We start from the raw sequence: 22,250 nt of genomic DNA on the forward strand, positions 1-22,250 counted from the left end.
TTTTTTTTTTTTTTTTTTTCAGAACCGGGGATTGAACTCAGGCCCTTGAGCTTGCCAGGCAAGCACTTATTCCACTGAGCTACCTACTTCCTTTTTATCTTTATGTTTTGATCTTCATTTGTATGCTTATATTTTGAGTTTCTCATAGACAAACGAGGGCCAGGGAGATAGCTCAGTAGAATAAGTGCTTGCCTGCAAGCACCAGGTCCTGAGTTCAGATATCTGGTACTGAAAAAAAAAAAAAAAAGACAAATCATGCATTATTTGAACTTGTGTGACTGAGTTCTCTTTTTTAATTTGAGACAGATTCTTACCAATTTGCCAAACTACATCTCCAGGCTAGGCTCAAATTTTTGATTATCCTCCCTTGGTCTCCGAGACCACTGGGATCACAGGCATGTGTCACCATATCCAGCTGGTTTATTCTTTACCCATGAGCATGTTCCAGCCTTACTTTCCCTGTATCAAGTGTACTTTCTGTTTTATAATTAGAAAACTGAGGCTCCAGGCAAGGTGTACACACCTTGACTTGGATGCTTGGTTCCAGTGTATCTGTTCTCAGTGCTCAGTGCACTTCGGTGCCCTGGGCTCTGCCTGCTTTTCCACTTCCTTATTTTATTTTTTTTGGTGGTATCAGGGATTGAACTCAGGGCCTTGTGCTTGCCAGGCAAGCACTTATTCCATTGAGCCATCTCCCTGGCCCCCTAAAAGATGACATTCAAGTTGAGGATTCTTTTTTTTTTGTGCAGTACTAGGGATTGAACTCAGGACCCTGCACTTGCCAGGCAAGCACTTATTCTACTGAGCTATCTTTCTGGCTCCACTTCCTTCTTATTTACCAAGGGATCTGTCTATCTCTTCTCAGTGGATGCTCTGGGGAGGACGGAAGGATGGGGTGGTCAGGTCACAAGGCCCTGGGACCCTGAGGTTTTTTTTTTTTTTTTTTTTTTAATGAGTTTAGGGTGTACTGGATCTCACTACGTAGATCAGACTTGGAGTGATCCTCCTTTTTCAGCCGCCTAAGTGCTAGGATTATAGGTGTGTGCCACCACGCCCAGTCTCAATCTCCATCTCAGTGTGTCCCTGGGGGCAGGCCAGCACAGCACGCTGGGGATTGAACCCTGGCTGTTGCTGCTGCCCTCTGCTGAAGCAAGCACTTTAGTCTCCTGAGCTATCTGGCCAGCCTGACCCTGGCCTTTGGAATTAGCGCTGTTCACAGGGCCTTTTCTTGGGAGTGTGACTGCTCTCTGTGAAGGCTTGGTGGGGTGGGAGGGCCAGGGAACTGAGGCTACTCTGTGTTTCTGCTTACAGACCTTGCGTGTCTCCTTGATCCTCTCTCCCCTGCTGGACACTGGTCCTGGGTAACCCTGGTCTCCCCCATCCCATCCCAGCCAGGCCAACTTCCTTTGGACACATGACCAGGCTCCTGCCTGTCCCATGCAAGGTGGCAGTGGGAAGGCAGGGAGGTGGTGGGGAGCATGTGCACCTGCTGTGCCTCCTCTCTGCCCACTGCCAGGGTGGGGAGTGACAGACCACGACTGAAACAGGTGTTGTGCAACAACGTGTGTGTGTGCACATGTGAGCAGGAGAATGGGTAGTATCAGAGGAAAGCAGCAAGTGGCTGTCTGCGAGGCCTGCAGGTGGGCTAGACCCTGTGGGGAGCAAGGGAGTAGAGGAGGAGCCTGGCACAGGCTGGAGTAGCGGGGCAGGAGTAGTCCCTGGGGTGGGACTGGGCAGATCACAGCAGAGAGCGGTGGGGAGGACCCTACATATGCAGGTCCCTCAGGTTTTGAGAGGGCAGCCCTGGGAAGACTGTGGGAGCCATGCCTATCTTGGCTGTAGTGGAAGCTGCTGGGGTGTAGGGTGCTGTCAACAGCCAGGTGAGTAATGACAGGAGGCAGATACATCTGGATGTATCTGATAACTCACATTTGCTGTGGCTTACGGTTCGGGATAGGAGAGACACCCTCAAATGCCTCACTGCAACACTGAAGACTCAGGGGATAGGAGGGATGAGGGAGGCAGTGGCCCTTGAGGAGGGTGGACCCAGGAGTTCCACAGCCTGGTTTTAATCTGAGGTTTGTTTGAATGTCCAGGTGGACACCACAGAAGCAGAAGTTAGAAGACAGGGCTGACCAGCAGTGTCCATTTGAAAGTGGTTCAGGTGTGCAAGGAATTTTAAACCGCATGGGACTGGAGATTGCCCAGGCACCAGGCTTTGACAGCAGCAGGTTTAATGACTCCAGGAGAGATGGGCAGGAAGCATGAGGGTGGCCAGTGAGGATCTGAGGCCTGTGTCAGTGAGCAGGGGGTACAGGAGGAGGCCTGGGCCTGAGAGGCCACAAGCAGGCTTGGCAGGTAAAGGAGACTGATGGCCAACAGGGATGATTTGTTGGGGACTGAGTCTGGGAAAATCAAAGTCTAGCAAAGCAAGAAACCTTTTCTCCTCCCCAGTTGGGCAGAGGCAGGCCTTCTGGTTTGCTGGGACCTGCCTCAGAGTGCTTATTCTGAGGGGAGAGCCAGCTGCTGTTTGCAGGGGTGTGGGCATATGGAAACTGGAAATGGCTCAGGAGCAACAGATAACACAGACCTCGTCCCTGTCCCCTCTGAGCCTGGGCCCTCACCTTAATGGGCAGAGCTCAGGGTATGTGGTGTCTGGGGCTTTAGCACATCCATAGCGTTCCCTATGGGGCCTCCTTCTCCTTTCTATCACAACATATTTCTTTTTATTTACTTTATATATTGGGCCTAAGATTTTGTGAGAAGATAAGATTTAACTGCTAAAACAACACCAGAGGCCTAGATCAAAAGGTATCTGAGACCCCAATGACTGTTATGGTCTGTGTCCTCTCTTTTATGATGTGCCGCCTTGTCCCAGAGAGGAAGCCTGGGGACAGAAGTGGAAATCCTGGCAGGGGAAAATCTGGAGGCGGCAGAGATGAGAGAAAGAGAGAGGGAGAGCAAGTGAGGGAAGGAGAAAAAGACAGAGGAAGACAGACAGACAGAAAAACAGAGACAGAGATAAAGATAGACAAAACGACAGAGACAGGGAAACAGAGATAAGAGACTGAGAAACAGAGACTGATAGAGAGACAGAAAGAGACAGAGACAGAAGGATGGACAGATACAGAGAAGAGACAGAGATAGAGAGAGAGGCAGAGAGACACGAGACAGAGAAGAGACAGAGACAGAGAAGAGACAGGCAGAGACAGAGAGACACAGAAGAGACTGAGACAGAGGAAGACAAAGACAGACAGAAAGAAGAGACAGCGAGACAGACAGAGGAAGACAGACCAAGCCAGAGAGAGCCAGAGAGTCAGAAGAGACTGAGATGGAGAGACAGAGGAAGACAGACAGACAGACAGACAGACAGACAGACAGACAGACAGACACAGAGAGAGAGAGAGACAGAGAGACAGAGACAGAGACAGGCAGAGACAGAGAGACAGAGAAGAGACTGAGACAGAGGAAGACAGAGACAGACAGAAAGAAGAGACAGCGAGACAGAGGAAGACGGACCAAGCCAGAGAGAGCCAGAGAGTCAGAAGAAACTGAGATGGAGAGACAGAGGAAGACAGATGGACAGAGAGAGAGAGAGAGAGAGAGAGAGAGAGAGAGAGAGAGAGAGAGACTGAGAGAAGGGAAGGGGGTAGAGAAAGAATATACAGAGGAGGTAAATCTCAGTTTTACTTGGTGGGGAGTTGACAAATACTGACTTGAGTTTCTTAAAGTTGTAATGATACCCATCGGAGGAGCTAAAAATAATCTGTAACTAGCAAAACCCTGGAGATGGAAGTGGAAAGTGGTGCAAGAAGGAAGGTGAGCCAAATGCTTCATATCCTACAGTAAGGGGGTCAGAACATATTCTACCTAAAGTTGGAATATCAGTTTTTTCTTGTTACCACCAGGACAAGCAAGTGCAATAACTAATAGCAAAGGGAAAAAGACTGGGAGGGGGAAATTACTCTTTACTTTGTACCCCTGCCTGTTGTTCAGGAACTGTTTTTGAAATGCATTCATTTTATAATCAATGCAGTAGATAAAAATGTTAAGTGAAGAACATGATTTTATGAGCCACTAGGGCCAGCTGGTACTGAGGGGCCCCTCCCAGAGTGGGCAGGGAGGAAGAAAGAGGAGGCTTCTCAGGCTCCGAAGGTCAGTCAGGTGCATGAGACACTCTGGCTTCTGGGGGTCTTGGAGGCCTGGCTCTTGGGCCCCTTCCCACCAGGCTCACCAGGGCGTCAGGCAGTGTGGCCACCACTTGGTACCTGAAGGCTTTAAGCATTTGCTCTGTAGGCGCTCTAAGTATGCAGAAATGGGGACGCTCTAGCCTTACTGGAATCCCTCATCTGTCAGCGCTCATCACCACCAATGAAAACGTCCAACTGTCCATGTGGATTTCTTCATGTCTTCACCATTAATGTTTTAGGCCAAGTATTTCTTTGCTGGTACGTACCTCAGAAGAGAAATGTTTAGCAGTATCTTTGGCCCCTACCCACTAGAGGCCACAAGCACTAGCCAAATGGTGACAGCCAAAAATGCCTCCTGACATTGCTAAATGTCCTTAGGTTAGGAAAAAATGGCTCCAGCTGAGAAGCACTGGTGACAGTGCTGAGTCAGGTGAGGTCAGGGCACATACTGCTCTTAGACAGTGGGTTCAAGCCCAGGAGCTCCTCACTGCAAGCCCCCACTGAAAGCCAGGGAACCAGATTACAAATGTGGGGTTTTTTCCTGGGTAGCAAGATGCAAGCAATCCTAGGGCCTGCATGGCACAAGACATTCCACTGCAGGAGCTTCTTCCCCCCTCTGGAGACACTGATCTATGAGTGGAGAGCAGTAACTGTGAGGATATCCAACAGCCATAGAGCACAGTGGGTAGACCTGAAGAGCCTTGATGCCCTTTCTCTGCCTTTCCCTTCTCTAGTTTTTCTCACCTGCTCTGGCTTTAACCACATCTCTAATTCCTCTACACTTCTCACCACTTCATCCTTCCCAATTTCTCCTCATTTAGTTATTACATAATAATAAGGGCTATGTGATTATGTATTCTATTTATTGAATGTTACTTATGCTTTTTTTTTTTTTTTTTTTTTTTAAACTTTTTGTGATACTGGGGATTGACCCAGGAACTCCACTCCAAATTACATCTCCAGCCCCTTCCCTTTCTTTTTACTTTGAGAAGTCTTGCTAAGTTGCTAAGTTGTCCAGGTTGGGTTTCAGCTTGTGTTCGCCTGCCTCAGGCTCCCCAAGTACTGGAATCACAGGTGTGCATGACTATGTCTGGCACTCATTCCTTATTTTTAAAGTCAGAGCAATGGAAAGCTTAAAGACAGAAGAACTGTTTTGTGGTGCATGTGTACTGTGGAGATTGAACCTAGGCCTTTGCACATGCTACCACTAAAATAGATCTCCAGTTTTAGAAGTTTATTTTCTCCAAAACACAATGGCATTATTTGAGTTATGCTCTGCTTGTTATGGCCCTTGGTTTATAATTATGTGGTCAGGGGCTCTTGAAGAAAATAAATTCTGCTACCTTGAAACCTTCATTCTGGACGCAGGCATAGTCCAGGACAAGTAGGTGACACATCCTGGTCCTTGAAGAGGGGACTTTCCTATTTGGTTGTATCTCTTACCCATTCCTTTCCTTGACCTCTTTATCCTGGGTGCAGGAAGAAATGCCCCATTCTTTTGATGCTTACAATTAGTGACAGGAACGGCCCCTTCACCCCTCCCACCCAGCTCCTCCCACCTGCAGGGGACACTCACTATTTGGCAGAATCGTTGAGCTGATATTCCCGAGACCGGTTGAAGCACTCTTGGATCCCTGAGTCACCCCAGAGTCGCATCATGGCAGAAAGCAGCTCAGCAGAGAAGGGTTCGGTATCTTCCATGCGACTCACCACGTCACACACCATCTTGGCATCGGCCTGCAGGGAGAGAGGGACCCCAGGTTCTGAGGCCTCGTGGGGCTCTACTCAATGGAGACTGTGGCACAATATGCTGGCCAGAGTGCCAGCTTGCTCAGGAGGGGCCCAATCTGAGTTGTGTCCCTGACAGCAGGGACCCCCAAGCCTTCGTTTCCATGTCATCTCTAAAGCAGATTGGCATACAGGGCTCTATTCCCTAGCCTGCTGCTCATAGGGACAGCTCTGCTTTCCTCTGTTTTGAATACTGGGGCTTTGTACCAGTATTTGTTTGGGGAAAGAAAATTAAAAATTAGTGTTCTTGGCTAGTATTACAGTCTCCTACATATTTTACCCAGAGTGAAGCAAATTTCTGATTATTTGAGAATTACAGTTGGCTGAGGGATTTCACCCTAGTGGAGATGATTCAATACTGAATCTAAGGGCTGGGATACAGCTCAGTGGCAAGCAGGAGGTCATGAATTCAATTCCCGGTACCAAAACCCCCTAAATCTCAAGAATTTATAGGTTGGACATGGTATTTCAGGCCTGTAACCCCAGCACTTTGGTAGCTAAGGTACAACGATGGGCTGAGTTCAAGGTAGCCTGAGCTACATAGTGAGTTCAAGGTCAGCCTGAGCTATGTAGCAAGCCCTATTTATAAGAACAAAAAGAAAAAAAAAATTAGGTCCTTAAGCTAAAACTTCACTGTTGATTTTTATGTGTTTGTGACCTGTGGTTACCAGAGAACCCCAGGCCTAACTGGTTAAGCAAAGGCCAGGTAAAGAGACAAATACTGAGACTGGGAGCCTCTTCTGCAGCCTCCTTCCTCTCCTCCTCATCTCAGGGGGTGAAGTTAATTTGCTTAAGGCACACAGGACCAGGCTGAGATTCCCCTGAACATGCAGAGAAAGCACTGTGTGCTTACTATGTAATTTTTGGGGACAACAAATGTGTCACCCATTTTCAGTGACTATAATCAAAGATGTGTAATCTCCAAACCAGGAGTGCAGTGAAAGCTCAGAGACTCTTGGAGGAGTCTCGAGCCAAAAGACAGGACTATCAGCACAGATCACACACGCAGGCGGCATTGACAGTTTGCAGGCGGCATTGACAGTTTATAAAGGACCTTCGTGTGCACACTCCACTTCCTCAGAACCTCACGGGCACCTAAGGAGGAAGCTGGGAGCTGCTGGCCAGGCTGCTTCTTTACCTTCTTGCTCTGTGCCCTTGCCCTGCAGATTTTCTACCCTACGTGGAGTATATTTCCTGTATGGACTTGCTTTGGCCCACAGAATGACACGGAGCTGCAGTGTGCAAGTTCCTGAAGCTCTGCATGCTCGCTGGTCCTCCATGGACCTTTCTGGTTACCCTGAATGCACCCTGGCTCTCATGCTCTCAGGAAGAGGAGCTAGTTTGTGTGCTAGTTTGTGTCACATAGAGTTGAGGTTGCCCTGGATCTCTGATCCTCAGGTGAATGAACTGGCTGCATCGAGGGGAAGCTTGCTCCATGGCATTGGTGTGGCAGTGGCTAATAACACAGTAGTCACTCACATTAGTCATGGGCTTTCTGTGCAAACAGCGGCAATGGATCCAAAGGGGCCACAGAGAAGGTGAGGAAACCCAGGCTCAGGACCAGAATATCTTAATACCTTCTGGCTGCTCTCTGGTAGCTATTCCTAGTGGCTTTACCATGGTTTGTGAGGCACAGGTCTTGGCTATACCAGTGACTCTAGGGATACACCCTCTAAGCTTGTCTCATATGAAAAACGCTACGCTCAAGACATGGCATTGGAGGGACAGATCCAAAGGAAAGTGGTAGGTGTCCAGTACTTCCTGACTCCAGATACCTTTCCTGTCAGGCTGAGCCCGTTGGCCTAGGAGTGGGGTACAACAGGTTCCTATCTCTGACTTTCACAGGCCCTCCTCAGTTAGGGTGTTCTATTCATGGCTGTGGCTATGCTGACCTGGTGGCTATGCTGCAGTGAGTCTTTTCAACCCTACATTTCCAGTAAAGGCAGAAGAAAGAGGTTGCCCATCCCACGGCAAGTAAGTGGGGGTGCTTGAGAGTCTGTGGGTTTCTCCCACCTCTTTTAGACTGGGAGAAACAGGAAACTAGGTCAGTACCTGGAAGGTTTGTGGCCAACAAAAGCTTCTACACAAAAGTAAGTAGGGGCCAAACCTTCTTGGACTTCCAGAACTGAGCTGTCTGGCTAAGTAGCTATTTACATCTATATTTGCAATTTACATTGCAAAGGCTGGTTGGAAAGTTCTCGAAGCTATCCCCTTCCCCACTGCCTGCCCCACCAAGGAAGCAACCACTGGTATGACTACTTAGCTGGAAGGCCAAGCTTGTATCCAAATCTAGTCAACCACAATGGCCCTTGGTCCCAAGCCACCCTTAGGAAACCTGGATGCTCAAAGGCCCCCTGGCAGTAGTGACCTGGAAAGCTGAGATGAAGCTTGGGTAGTAGAGATGACTCAGGGAGGAGTGATGGGTTAGCAGGAGTGGCACCTCCACCATTGGCTAATAACATTTCAATACTTAAAGGCCTGTGAGTCAGGGGCCCAGGCTGCTCCAGCTCCTGGAGCAGGGCTGCCCTCAGGGCTTGGGCTTCCCACCTGTGATGCAAGCCATCAGTTCCCAAACCTCCCTTTCTAGGCCTCACCCTCATGGTTTCTGCAAATCTGTGAAGTGACCCACACAAAGCAGGTCAGGCCTTCAGAGTCAGTAGGGCAGTCTAGGCCTGACATTCTGCCAGGTAAGACATACCCACTCCAATTCAAGTGCTCATGGCACAGCCCATTTCACATCAAGGATCCATGAGGCACTGCAGGTAAACTCTAGGACCTCCACAGAGCTGCCCTGTATCCCCACATTTGTTACTCTATGCATGACATGGAATTTATGGTTTCCATTGTAATGAGATATAACACAGCTTGGAGACAGCCTGGGAGGGGACCCAGGGGGATCCAAGGGTGTAGTCTTCTTCCTAGTTTTTTTCCTTGTCATGGTGTTCTGGAGCAGTGGGGTCCTGTGCTAGCAACTCCTCCCCCTTCTTCCTGTTCCTGCCTTGTCCTCCCTAGTTCAGCATGCCCATGATGATGCCAACACCAGCCCAGGTGCTTAAACCCAGCTGCTCAAGCAATGCCTCCTTCCACACTGCCCTGTTGCCTCTTGTTCCTCTCTAATCTTTGCACCACACAGGAGACTCAGTTTTCTCCTAACATCAACTCTCTTCTTTAGAAAACTAATTCCCCAATATTTTGCTGGTTGTATACAGTGACACTCAACTAACAGACTGTTTCCTTGTTTTGCTTGGTTAGGAGTAACCACATGGCCAGCCAGATAGCTCAGCTGACTAAAGCACCTGCTTAGGTAGGTGCAGGGACTGAGGTTTGATCCTTGGACTGCAGTGCAGTCCCCTGCCCCAGGGTGTGCTGAGATGTTGATTGAGACTGGGAGTGGTGGTACACACCTGTAATCCCAGCTCTTGGAAATCTAAAAACAGGAAGATCACTATGAGTTTGATTTGTGTTGAGACCCTGTAGACCCTGTACTAAATACATTAAAAAAAAGGTAATATAACAACCATTGTTAGCTATTCCTGTTTTGAAAATCTGTAATATATGCATTGCTATATGTTACCCTGTTTCTGACTTTTTTGTATTTGTTTTTGCTTCTGTTTTTATTCTTCACAATAAAATAAAAAATAAAAACAAAAGTAAAAACAATTTAAAAAAGGAATAACCACATGACAAGTTACATGCAATGAAAAAATGCACTAAATTGTGGTGAAATATTTGGAAAAGTAATTTTTTTTTTCCTGTATTTTTTAGGGTGAGGTCTACAGAGTGTTGAGCGTCTTACTACTAGATAGGACACATAGTGATCCACCTATTTACAGCCTCCCAAGTGCTGTGCTGGGATTATAGGCACATACCACCACACCCAGTCTCAATCACCTCAGCATGCCCTGGGGACAGGGCCAGCATGGCAGGTGCAGGGATTGAACCTCTGGCCCCTGCGCCTGTTTGTAGGAGCTTTCATCCACTGAACTATTTGGCTGGCTCCAGAAATGTAATTTTAAAGGGAAAAGCCACTGTTTTCTCTCACTTCCTCCTTCCTACTGCCCAGAACTGGGATGTAATGGCTGGAGCTGTAACAGCCAATTTGGATCAGACGAGTTCTTCACCCAGGGGATAGGGGAGCAGTGACCTAAACCAGCCCAGGTCCTGTGGAAATTCCACACTATCTGAAGTCATTAAGTGTTGTTTTAACACTTAAGATGAATTTCTGTCTTACTTAATCTACTATTTTTAGGGTCTCTAGCATTCACAGTCAAACTTAATCTCTCCCCTTAAGCTCTTCGAATAGTTTCCCATCATTTCTAAATTCCAAACTCTTTACTGTGGACTATAAAATCCCACCTCTCTGTCCTCTGTACCCACTGCTCCCCTTCTCTCTGTTCCTCACACAAGCTGGTAGCCCGGGCATTCCATCTGTGCAGGCCTGTCCCCTATCCTGTCCCTGCTTCCCTCAGCAGTGCACAGGCTATCCCACCTTAGCACTGGTGCTGCGTGCTCCTGTCCCTCTGGGCAGGCTGGTTTCCCGATTTCTCAGGCCTCACACAGTCCTCTGTAGAGAGCTAGTGCTTAGCAAGACTAGGACAAAGGACATCTGGTATTATTATTATTATTATTATTATTATTATTATTATTATTATTATTATTATTATTTTATGAGCAGAATATATTTATTGAAGGAAAGAAAGCTTCTGTCCAAGAGTGGGACAAGAGCCCACCCCCCAGCGGGTGGTCCCCAGGAAGTTGATTCTTCCAGGGACTTTTACAGAGAAAAACCATGACGTGAGGTGGGTCTAAGGTGGTGGAGAAGACATGGGAATTTGCTTAGTTGGGCATGAAGTAGGACAAAACTATGGTCAACCAATGAGATTATAAGCCAATGAGATTACAAGCACCACTGCTCAGGTAAAATTGATTAAATCCAGGACCAAATGGGGAAGTGAGTCACGTAGCAGGTGGGCATGAATACGGGATAGGGTCTCTTCTTGTTGGGGGTTGGGCTAGTGACTCATTTGGGCTCTTTCAAGGTAATTGGTACTTATTTAGAATATCAATCCCTGATGCCCATCCCTAGGGAAGTATGTAGCGATATTTGTTTTCTCTTTTGTCTTGAGGTGTGGCCCATATGGGAGTGTCTTTCTCTTCCAAGTTGCAAAACCACCTTGTCTTCCATCTTGTCTCCTTGAGGGCCTGGCCTTATCTGACTTCCTATAATATTTCTATCTAATTCAGCTGCCTACAACATTTTCCCCTCTGAAGAAGTAACCCAAACTGCTGTGAGGGAACCATAGGTGATGACCGCTCTGGCTTCTTCAGGCTGAGAGGGGTCATAGTTGTGAACTGGCAGCCAGAGATACTCTCTAGAGGTTCTATCTAAAGGCCCTGAACAGACACCAGGCATTTTCATTACAGCTTTGAATCTTTTTGGGCATCCCCACCTTCTTTCTAATTGATTCTTCCACCCTTGAATGGCTCTCTGCAGAGCAGGTGGATGCTCCTCTGTCCATGGACCTCAGTGAGGACCTCCAAATGATACAGGGAGAAAAACTGATCTTGGGTGGGTGATCTCTAAATGATACAGGGAACCTCCAAACGATATAGGGGAAAAAGGATCTCCCGACCTGACCAGGATGAGTTTGTGTTCTCTAAAACCGAAGAATGACTTTTAAGAACAAATGGAGGTTATAAGCAGAACACATTTATTGAGGGAAAGAAAGCTCCTATCTGAGAGAGGGACAGGAGGGGGCCCCCTGAGCGGGTGGTCCCCCTATTTTTATTTTTTTGATACAGGGTCTTGCTACATAGTTCAGACCTATAGTGATCCTCTTGTCTCAGCCTCCCAAGAGTTGGGATTACAGGCGCACACTACCATGCCATGTCTCAATCACCATTTCAGTATGCCCTGGGGGTGGGGCTGGCATGGCACGCTGGGGATCAAACCCGGGCTGCTGCCACTGCACTTTGCCTAAGCAGGTGCTTTAGTTTGCTGAACTATCTAGCTGTCCCTCCCTCATTTTTCTTTTTTTTTTTTTTTTTTTGAGACATGGTCTTGCTTTGTAGTTTAAGCTGGCCTCAGCTCATGGTGATCCTCTTTTCTCAGCCTACTGAGTGCTGGGATTACAGATGTGTGCCAACATGCCTGGCAACATCTGGTATTTTAGTGTCAGGCATGTCCTCAATATGTACTATGTGATGCCCAACAGATTTGCCTGATCTCAGACAAGGCCTGGTCACCATACCTCTGGAGGTTGACAGTGCAGCCCAGACCCTAAACAATGGACAAAGAGAAGGTAAGATGGCAGGGCCAGGCAGGGGTGAAGGGCTTTGTTGATATGCCCTGGAGGCTTGTGGAGGCTGCCAGGCTGGCTAGCCCAGTGAGTATCAAGTGTAACAAGCAATTAATAGAGCCAGAGCCTTTGGGTACCCTCAGGGGCCTGGGAACAGGGCTCACACTGAGCCTGACCTTCCTGTCCACGGTTCCTCTGGGGCTAGAGGTGCAGGGTGTTTTTCAGCACCTTTCTGTCTGCTATGTGGCACTGACACTTCCAGTTGGTCAGAGCATACCTGGTGTCTAGGCAACGTGAAGAATGATGAAACACATGCATGTCCTCAGGGCAGGCTCACTAGGAGTTATGGTCTTGATGTTTGTGTCCTTCTGAACTCACAGGCTGAAATTCTAACCTCCAGGGTGACAGTATTAAGGGGTGGAGCCTTTATGGGGTCACAAGGGTAAAGCTCTCAAGAGATTTACCTAACTGGGTTTAGGGCCTTTACAAGAAGCAGCAGAGAGGCTGACTCTACCATGAGAGGACACAGCAAGCAGCCGGCTGCCTGTAACCAGAGGACGTGCTGCACACTGATTTTGGACTGTCTGAGCCTCCAAACTGAGAAATAAGGGTTTGGCTGTTCATGCCTCATTTGGGCTCATCTGTCACAGCAGCATGAGAGGTTTCTGTGGAGGCTGCTGGTGGTATTACGGCCTCTAGGAAGTGTGCTGCGTGCTCCTTCCCAGGCAGGGCCACCTGCAAGTTCCTCCTCACGCAGTCCCTTTCTGCTGGGTGCTCTGTCCTCCTCGCCACTTCCATCCCCTCCTCCTCAGGCAGTGAGGAATGTGTCCTTCTCTGAGCCAGTCTAAATGGTCTGTGTGGGGGACTCTGTCCCCAGTTCTGGGGCTACATAAGCTGTAGTGTTGACTGTCAATCTATCCTATAAACAGTTTGGAGTGGGCAAAGAGTCTGTGTTTGTCAAATGACACTAACACCCAGCACCCCAACCAGCTTTAAGACATTTGTAGGAACTATTGGCAAAGAGATTCTCAAAGAGAAGGCCCATCTGGGTGTGGAGCTGCCATTAGGGCAAGCAGGGCTGAGAGGAAGATACCAGTCATGAAAAGAGGCAATGGTTAGATCCGGCTATGCCGGCAGCCACTTGTGCCTCTGTATTTTCTGGTTTCTTGAGTCAATCAGTCTTCTAATTTTTAAAATCTAGTTGGTGATGTTATTTATTTTTTGTGCTCAAAGCCCTATTTTATCCCCTGGTCTACCTAGGCTGCTGCCAGGCCTACCTCCTCCAGTAAGACTCTCATCACCACACTCCACACGGTTCTTCTGGTGTGTGAGTCTCCTTTTCTCTTACTGTCTGGACCATGCCCTGGGTGCTCTGCTTACATTCCGTACTGTCTCCTGTGTGAGTGGCTCTCTTTTTCCCACAAGACTGGCATGGTACTAGGTATTTCATGGGTAATGTCCTTGGGCTGGACATTAGAGACAGTCTGCTGGGACTCAGCAGACAGTGTAGTTCATATATCTGGAGAGGGAATGAGAGTGGACCCTCTGCTCACCACTGCCCCTCTGTCCTGAGGCCCAGCCCCAGAGTGGAAGGTAGTGGCTGTTGCAGGACAAAGAACACAACTGTACTTCCTGGGACATGTAGGCCTGGTCTGCTGAGAATCCAGAGGCCCCCAAGCCCACCACTGTGTGCCTGCTGGGGTGATGAACCTAATGCCCACTCATAGGCCTTCCATGCTCTCTGGGGGCCTCCTCCAATGACTGCATCTGGGGCTTCCCAGTCCTGTGAGCCTCTTGGGGCTTCAGATGTGATCAGAAGCTGCGTAGACCAACCTCTGGTCTGTATTCCCAGCAGGAGCAAAGGCTTTTGCTTTTCTGAGACTCAGAGTCTGGAGCCTCCCCGGGGATGACAATATCCTTGTATTCTTCACAAAGCTGCCACACAACCCACGAATCCTCAGAATGAGGACATAGCTGTGCTGGTGCCCACTCAGTGGGGACACCCTACTTGTCTCTCGAGCTGCTGGGGCACAGAAAGGTGAGGGGCTGATGTGCCTGTCATGATGATGGGGCAAGAGGGAGGCTGGTGCTGTTCTTTGGAGCATGGCTGCGCCTGGAGCATCTTAATGTGGACAGTAGACAAGAGCTGTTCTTGTGGGTTGGAGATCAGGGTCTAAGGCAGTTCATAATTTCCTAAGGTCACTTGCATAACTCTGCACCGCTGTAGTGACTGAAAACAGCATCTTCATTCTTTTTCATTTTAATCAGTATAACTGTTCTGTTTAAAAGAGGTAGACATAGAAGTGGCCTAAGACCCTCAAGTGGATGTGAGGCACTTTTGGGGAACCCTGGGCCTCTGGAGTAGCCCTTGTGCAAACCTGTGTCCTGCAACCAGGAGTAGCTGGTAAGATGGTGGGCTGGGAGAGGAAAGAGCAGATGGGGACAGGGCTGGGGGCCATCTCTTGTGTGTGCATGTGTAGGGAGCTCCCGACGGGGCAGTCCCTGGGATGGGCTGCCTGGCGTCACTGCTGAGGAGCAACGTATTCAGGGAGATGTGGGGTGGCGATGTCCTGAACTGGTGGCACACACTGGAGCCCTCATGATGCTACACAGCCCAGGGACTTCCTGCCATGAGAACATGTGCTGCTGGGGGCAGATCAGGAGTGCGCGTGGGAAGCAGCACTGAGATTCAGGTGACAACCAGTGTGACAGCCTGCTGGCTTCCAGCAGTGAGGGGTGCTGCTCCAGTCAGCCAGCTGGCCCTAGGAGCCAGAATCCATTTGGGGAGGAAGGGCGGTGACTTCCAGGGCCCTCTGAGGGCTGTGTCCACCCACTGCCACCTGCTGGGCACAGACAGCCCCCTACACTGACTTCTGCCCTGGTATCTGAGGGATACAGCTGATCCCTATCTGTTTTGGTGGCAGTGGTAACCAAGAGAATCTTGTTTCTCTGAGTGTGCTCACTATTTCCACTTCTAACTCCTGGTTTTTCAAAACCTTTTCTTTCCTCTCTGGGCAGTGCCAACTTGGTGGCAGAGAGGTTGGAAGCCAGAGGATCACTAGGATACTTTCTCTCTCAAGAGGAAGTGAAAAGGATATGTCAGGGTGGGGGTGGGGTGGGGAAACAAACAAGAATCTTGTGCAGGTGACCAAGTTCAAATTCTGGCCTTGGACAGACCACTCACTGCTTGAGGCCTCTACTCTGCCATAAGCTCCTGGTGCACAGAGCTGTTTGAGCAGAGGAGATGGGCTGAGAAGTGACACAGCTTGGCAACATGAAAGAATCTTGCAAATGTTAGTTATTATGAACAAAGATGAAGCGCCTTAGACACAAACAACAAGCTAACATAAAAGAAGCCTGCTTTGTGCAAGACTTTCCAGGCAAGCATGATAATCTTGATAACAATAATCATAGTAATTATAATAATAACCTCTTCTCTCTGAGGAGCTGCTTTGGATCGTTCAGAATTGTCCTCCATCTCTAATCTTTGAGGGCAACACACACACACACACACACACACACACACACACACCAGTTCTCCACTTAACAAGAAAGCTTCTATGGGTCCCCCAACCCAGTCCCTGTGCTGTAGTTGTCCCTGAACCCACTAGAGGGCAGGAAGCATGGAAGAGGGATACACCAAGCCAGAGACCAGGGTATTGACCATGGCCAAACTCCCAGGGCGCTCCTCAGGAGAAAGGGCAGAGTGACCCCAGCTATGGAGGCCCCACTTGGGCATTGCAGTGCTAGCAGGTGGACAGTGATGGGAGGATGAGCCTCGGTGCTTGGGAACTGGCAGACTCACTGACCCAGGCCTGCAGAGTCAAGTTCTCTCTCACACTGGAGAGACCCCTTCTGTTCTACAGTTGGGCTTCAGGACAGTGGGGGTTGTGGTTGAAAGAGGGGCCCATGCCCTCAGGCCTCAGGCAGGGGTCTGCTTTTCTGGCCCTGGGCTGGTACCTCATGATTCAACCATGTTCTCTGTGGAAGTGTTAACTACTCACCACCTCAGGGGCACATTAGACTTCTGTGCCACAATTGTGGCAGTGCCAGTAATGTGTGCTGCATGCATTTTGTGGCTGGGGTCAGACATGCTGGGGGCTCTTTCCTCACTTAGGCTGAGGATTCCAAGTAAGGTCTGTGCCTACAGAATGCTGCCAGTTCATAGGATCTCTGGGGCTATGGGGCCCAAGGAGGTCCACTTGCTTTAGGAAATTCTTCCTGTTCCCCAAAAGACTCTATATTGAAGCTGAGAATTTATTGCCTTTCTGACCTTGCCTTTCTTCCTAAATGGGACAACCATTCTCCCACTCCTTTCCTTCAAACCTTCCTGCCCCCCTCATCCAGCCCTTCTCATGCCCCTATGCTACCTACGTGGGACACCTACCCCTCAGCTTCCTGCATTCACCCATGGAACCACCCCCACCATGACATCCTCTATCACCAGCCACTGTGTGCACCCATTCATCGTTTTACTTCCATACCACCCACCCCTCTCTTGCCCTTCTAGCCTCCTGTAGCATCTATCTACTTGATTATTTCTTCATTCCTCTGTGATGTACCACCCAGCCATCACCCCATTTACTGCTTGTACTTCCATTCAACTGTTCATTTATCCATCATGCACCTACATGTGGCAGATGTTGAGTAGGGTCTTAGCCTTAAGAACTTTCAAAGTGGCCTTCAGAGAACAAGCCCTAAGACTCTCCCCAGGCCCCAGGCTCTGGCTGGCCCTCTGAACACAAGGGAGAGGGACTGCCCTGAGATGCCCCTCTCCCAACCCCATGGTCTCATCTTTGCCAGGGGTCAGAGGCCTTGTTGTAGAAGGCTTTCTGGAGACCTCCAAGCTAGGTTCAGAAGGGAGGCCCAACTTCCTGGATTACTCAGGGGTTTGTCAGAAGCTCTCTGACAGTTTTCCTGCTCTAAACCAGGCTGCCTCCAATGGAGATGGAGAAGGCCTGATTTTCGGTTCTTCATCTTCTAAAAGGTCACATCCTTCTAAGCCTTGGCACTATGGGACCTTCCAATTACTTGGAGGCAGTTTTACTTACAGAAAGGCCTTTTTTCATCTCTATTATGTATTTTCACAAAGCGTGGAGGTGACTGTGGCTTGGGTCCTCTGAGGCCCTGTCACTGGCTCCCACACTGGACACTTAAACACCATCTGTTAATCCTTGCATTTGGTATAGCTTCACATCTCTAGCCATGGCCGAAAGTAAGGGTGAAATCTTTGTGTTTGACATGCTGGGCACATCCTTGTGGGAGACCAGGAATGGGCACTACCTAAGCCTGAAGCCCAAGGAGGTCATTGGAATGAGATCTGAACCTGGTGAGAAACAGGTGTGTGAACTGGCATGTGAAGTCAGTTTGGGAGATAGCCAAGTACAGGTTAGCTGCACCCAGAAGCTGGGACATAGTCCAAACACTGGTATGTTCCTGGAGGTTCTGAAGAGTTGGGCAAAGGGTGGAATGGATAGAGACCAAAGCGGAAGGTCTTGCTGGGCCCTAGAGGGCGCCAAATTCTCTTTCCCATCAGTGGGGATCTCAGAACCAGAACAGCCATCCTGCCTGCACACAGTGGCCCAGGGGCTCTCTGGCTGCCTCTCCAGTGTGAGCTGGTGTGGAGTTGGGCTACCAGGTCCCTATTAGGGCTTCTCTCCTGCTTGGGTCTCTTGGCTGTCACTTGTGGGTAGAGGGAGCTGCCAGTCCCAGTCCTGATTAGTAAGTACTCCCCCTAGCTAGCCGCTGTGCAGACGAAGTGTCAGGGACTGGTAGGGGGTGTGACAGGGAACCAGGGAAATGCTGCAGGAAGGGGTAGAGGCCCCAGCCATTTCTGTCTATAACATCAGTACCCTGACTATTCAGGTTCCAAAGTCCAAGTAGAATACTGCATGTTCAAAGTTCCAGGCTTTACCCCTCAGGATAGCCCCATGCAGCGCCATTTCCTCTTGGTATCCTGCTCCCCTTGGGTGCTGGGCCCTGCCAGGCACCCTCCTGGAATCTTTTTTAGAGCCACCAAGTGGTCACTCTGCAGCCACAAACTTTAAGGTGAACTGGGCAGAAGTTTCCAAATTCACGATGCCTTCCTTACACTCAGCCTCCTTTCTCCAGAGCTCAATGTTCTAAGATAGAAGAAAAGAACTAAAATTGGATAGACTAAATTTCTAAGAAATGACAAGGGCAGAATAAAATTATCCATAGGGAGCTTAGTCAAATGAAAAGAAAAATGATAATGGACAACCTCAAATCTTTAGAACACAGAGTGGCAATGGTGAATAGTTTAATTAGGGTTGCCTTGGCTGCGAGAGATTAGCAACCCAATTATGGAGAAGAAAAGATGGATGCTCAACTCTACACATGGCAGGGGGTGGGGATGGGTAAGGCCCAGGGAGGACAGCTTTGGCTGCATTGGTGTTTCTCCCCAGATCATTCCCTGACACCCCTTCCAGTTTCTCTCCCTTCACAAGGACATTTCCTGTTCCATTCACTAGAGTGACTGGATCCTACGTTTGCACTATGTCACTTTGCATCCAGGACTTCAGAAGACTTAGACTTCTGGTCATCACTAGACTTTAATTGGCTCTTGGTATCCCAAATGTACAAGGAAGGGGTTAGCTAGATCAGTGTTTTTTTTTTTTTAGATCAGTGGTTCTAAAAGGGTGGTCTACAGAGTGTGTGTGTGTATGTGTGTGTGTGTGTGTGAACATGTGCATGCGCATGTGTGTGTTTTCTTAGGGAGTCCATGAGATGAAATAGTTCTTACAACAACATTAGCATGTGGAAGGGGCTAGGGAGATGGCTCAGTAGAATAAGCACTTGCCTGGCAAGTGCAAGGGCCTAAGTTCAATCCCCGGTTCCACAAAAAACTCCAAAAAGACCAACAACATTAGCATATGGGGACCTTGCTTTCTAGCAGCATTAACAATCACACTGATTACACAAAAGTGAGAGTAGCCAGTCCTAGCCCAGGCCTGGTGAGTGTGTGGGAGCGCTTCTGGCTACCCTGCGCCAGTGGGACCTACCGATCCCAGCCCAGGCGCAGCGTGGGTGAGACCATCTTCCAACACCTTGGGACACCCTCCACAACTCTGCAGCACCTGCCCCACCCTGCCCTCTGAGTAGGAATTTCTGCCACGTTCCGGGAACCCCCAGATCCAGTCCTAACTCAGGCCCAGTGAGTGTGTGGGAGAGCTGCCTCTCTCCTCTACTCCACCTTGTCCCCTTCAGATTCAGTTCAGGTGTGGCATACAGGCCTGGGGTGAAACCCTGCAGCTGCAATCCCTGCAGAGAGTGTAGAGGACAGAACCACCCAGCTAGTTCAGGAGCAGAACATCTTGCCACAGAGGCACAACAGGCTCACCCCCAAGGGCAGCAGCAGGAAGAAGCTGAGCACAGCAGCCAGACCCAAGCCAGGAACAACCCGATAAATCCAAACTTTGTAGATCTGCACCTGAACTTCAGTAGGTGCTAAGGTTATAACTGCACCAAAGATCTACAACAAAGGTCAGAAGACAGTGCTACACAAAATGACAATGAGAAGGAGCAAAATGAAATCTCAGAACCCAAGCCCAGCCATAACAAGTGTAGAGGACACTAACACAGAACAAAGTGGGAATCACACAACTGAAAGCAATGAATCAATGGCTTCTGAAATAAAGAAACAGCTGAAGAAAGGTATAGAGGAAATCAGATTGGAAATGAAAAAAGAAATCCCTGAATTAATAACATCTGCAGTAAAGAATCAAATGCAGAAACATATGAAGAAATTCAATGCCCACCCAGAACAAGTGCAGAGGACACTAGCTCAGCTCAAATGTATGAATTAATAGCATTGATAGTAATTAAGCAATAGCAGAAAGTCATAGAGGAACACAGAGTGGAATTCTTTTCTACTAGCTCAGCTCAAATGTACAAATTAATAGCGTTGATAGTAAATAAGCAACAGCAGAAAGTTATAGAGGAACTCAGAGCGGAATTTTCTGAAATAAGAAAAGAATTCTCAGAACTCATAGCATCTGAAGTAAAGAATCAACTACAGAAACATAGGGAGGAAACCTAATCTGAAAAAAAAAAAAACACTGCAGTAAAAGAATTTATAACTGCTTCTAAAGAAGACATTGATAAAAAAAAAAAAAGAGGAGATTAGAAAAATGATGGATTACTTGAATGAGCAATACAGGAAAGAAATAGATCGCATGAAGCAGACTCAAAGAGATATAGAGGAATTTAAAATCTCAATCACAAGCTTTCAGAACCTTTAAGTGAAAGTGAAGACAGAGTTTCAGATCTTGAAGACACTGGTTCAGCTAGGGAAAAGGTAAGAAAGGGTCTCTTAAAAACAACTAGGATGCAGGAAAAAATAATCCATTACCTGCAAGATGATGCAAAGATGAACAATGTGAGACTAATAGGCAGCAATGAGAAAGAAGGAGTCAATACAAATGACATTAAAAAAATATGGGCAGAAATAATAGCAGAAAACTTCCCAAATATGAGGAAACAATCTGACATTCAGGTAACCGAAGCATACAGAACGCCAAGTAACCTCAACCCAGTTAAAAACACACAGAGACATATAATAGTCAAGATCCCAGAAATTCAGCACAAGAATAATCTACTGAAAGCCACTAGAGAAAAGAAGCAGATTACATTCAAAGGAAAACCCATCAGAATTACAGCCCACTTCTCTTCACACACCATGCAGGCAAGAAGAGCATGGAGCAGAGTACTTCAGGTCCTCTATGAAAACAAATTCCAGCCCAGACTACTATACCCTGCAAAACTCTCTTTCAAGTTTGATGGAGAAGTGAAATACTTCCATGACAAAGAACAGCTAAAGAATTTCATGAGGACAAAGCCAACCCTACACAGGCTACTGCAAGATGTACTAGAGAGGGACCAAAATGATAAGAACTCCACGAATAAGCTCAGAAGCAACCAATTAAATAGGGTAAGCAATTAAACACAGGAGAAAAAGGAGTAAATGAAAACAGGGAAATAACATGTCAATCGTAAGTCAATACATCTCAATTCTAACCTTCAATGTAAATGGACTCAATTCACCATTTAAGAGAAATAGACTGGCACAGTGGATTAGGAAACAAAATCCAACAATATGCTGTATACAAGAAACACATTTAACTCATAAAGACCTTCATAGGCTAAAAGTCAAAGGATGGAACACAATAATACACATCCCAGCACCTCATAAAAAAGCAGGGGTAGCAATCCTATTCTAAGACAGTCTCAACTTCAAACCAAGAATGATCAAGCGAAATAAAGAAGGCCACTATATACTGGTTAGGGGAAAAATTCAAGAGGAAGTGGTAATGCTCATAAATATGTATTCACCAAACATGGGAGCACCCAACTATATTAAACAAATCCTAATGGACATGAAAAATCTAATATCCAATACCACAATCTTAACAGGAGACTTTAACACCCCGTTATCCCTAAAAGATGAGTCAACCAGACAAAAACTTAGCAAAGAAATAACAGAACTGAACCAGAACTTGAAACAAATGGACTTAGTGGATATATACAGAGTATTCCACCCAAATACAGTTGAATACACATTTTTCTCAGCTGCATATGGGTCATTTTCTAAAATCAACCGCCTGCTGGTCCTTGGGTCATGCTTAAGTATATGTAAAAAAACAGAAATTATCCCATGCACATTATCTGACCACAGTGCAATGAAACTGGAAATAAATAAAAAAGAAACCAGAAAAAAAACCTAAATACATGGAAATTAAATGACACCCTACTCAGCAACCAATGGGTCATAGATGAAATTAAACAAGAAATTCAACAATATCTGCAATTCAATGAAAATTGAAGCACAACTTATTGGAATTTATGGGATACATTGAAAGCAGTTCTCAGAGTGAAATTCACAGCTGTGAACTCACACATTAGGAAAACAGAAAGGGAACAAATAAATACCCTAATGCTGCACCTTCAACAACTA

The 22,250-nt window shown here is 47.6% G+C and overlaps 1 protein-coding gene across 2 annotated transcripts in view; it reads right to left on the bottom strand.

Annotated features, from left to right (window-relative positions):
- Gnao1 (G protein subunit alpha o1) overlaps positions 1-22,250 on the bottom strand; it is a 193,329-nt gene that overhangs the window by 21,854 nt on the left and 149,225 nt on the right. For both annotated transcript variants that reach the window (XM_004625979.2, XM_004625978.3), the window contains exon 4: positions 5,767-5,927. In XM_004625979.2, the coding sequence (XP_004626036.1) occupies positions 5,767-5,927 (161 nt within the window). The remainder of the gene's footprint in view (positions 1-5,766; positions 5,928-22,250) is intronic.

This window comes from Octodon degus, unplaced genomic scaffold (genome assembly GCF_000260255.1).
Source record: "Octodon degus isolate 3935 unplaced genomic scaffold, OctDeg1.0 scaffold00011, whole genome shotgun sequence".
NCBI lineage: Eukaryota > Metazoa > Chordata > Mammalia > Rodentia > Octodontidae > Octodon > Octodon degus.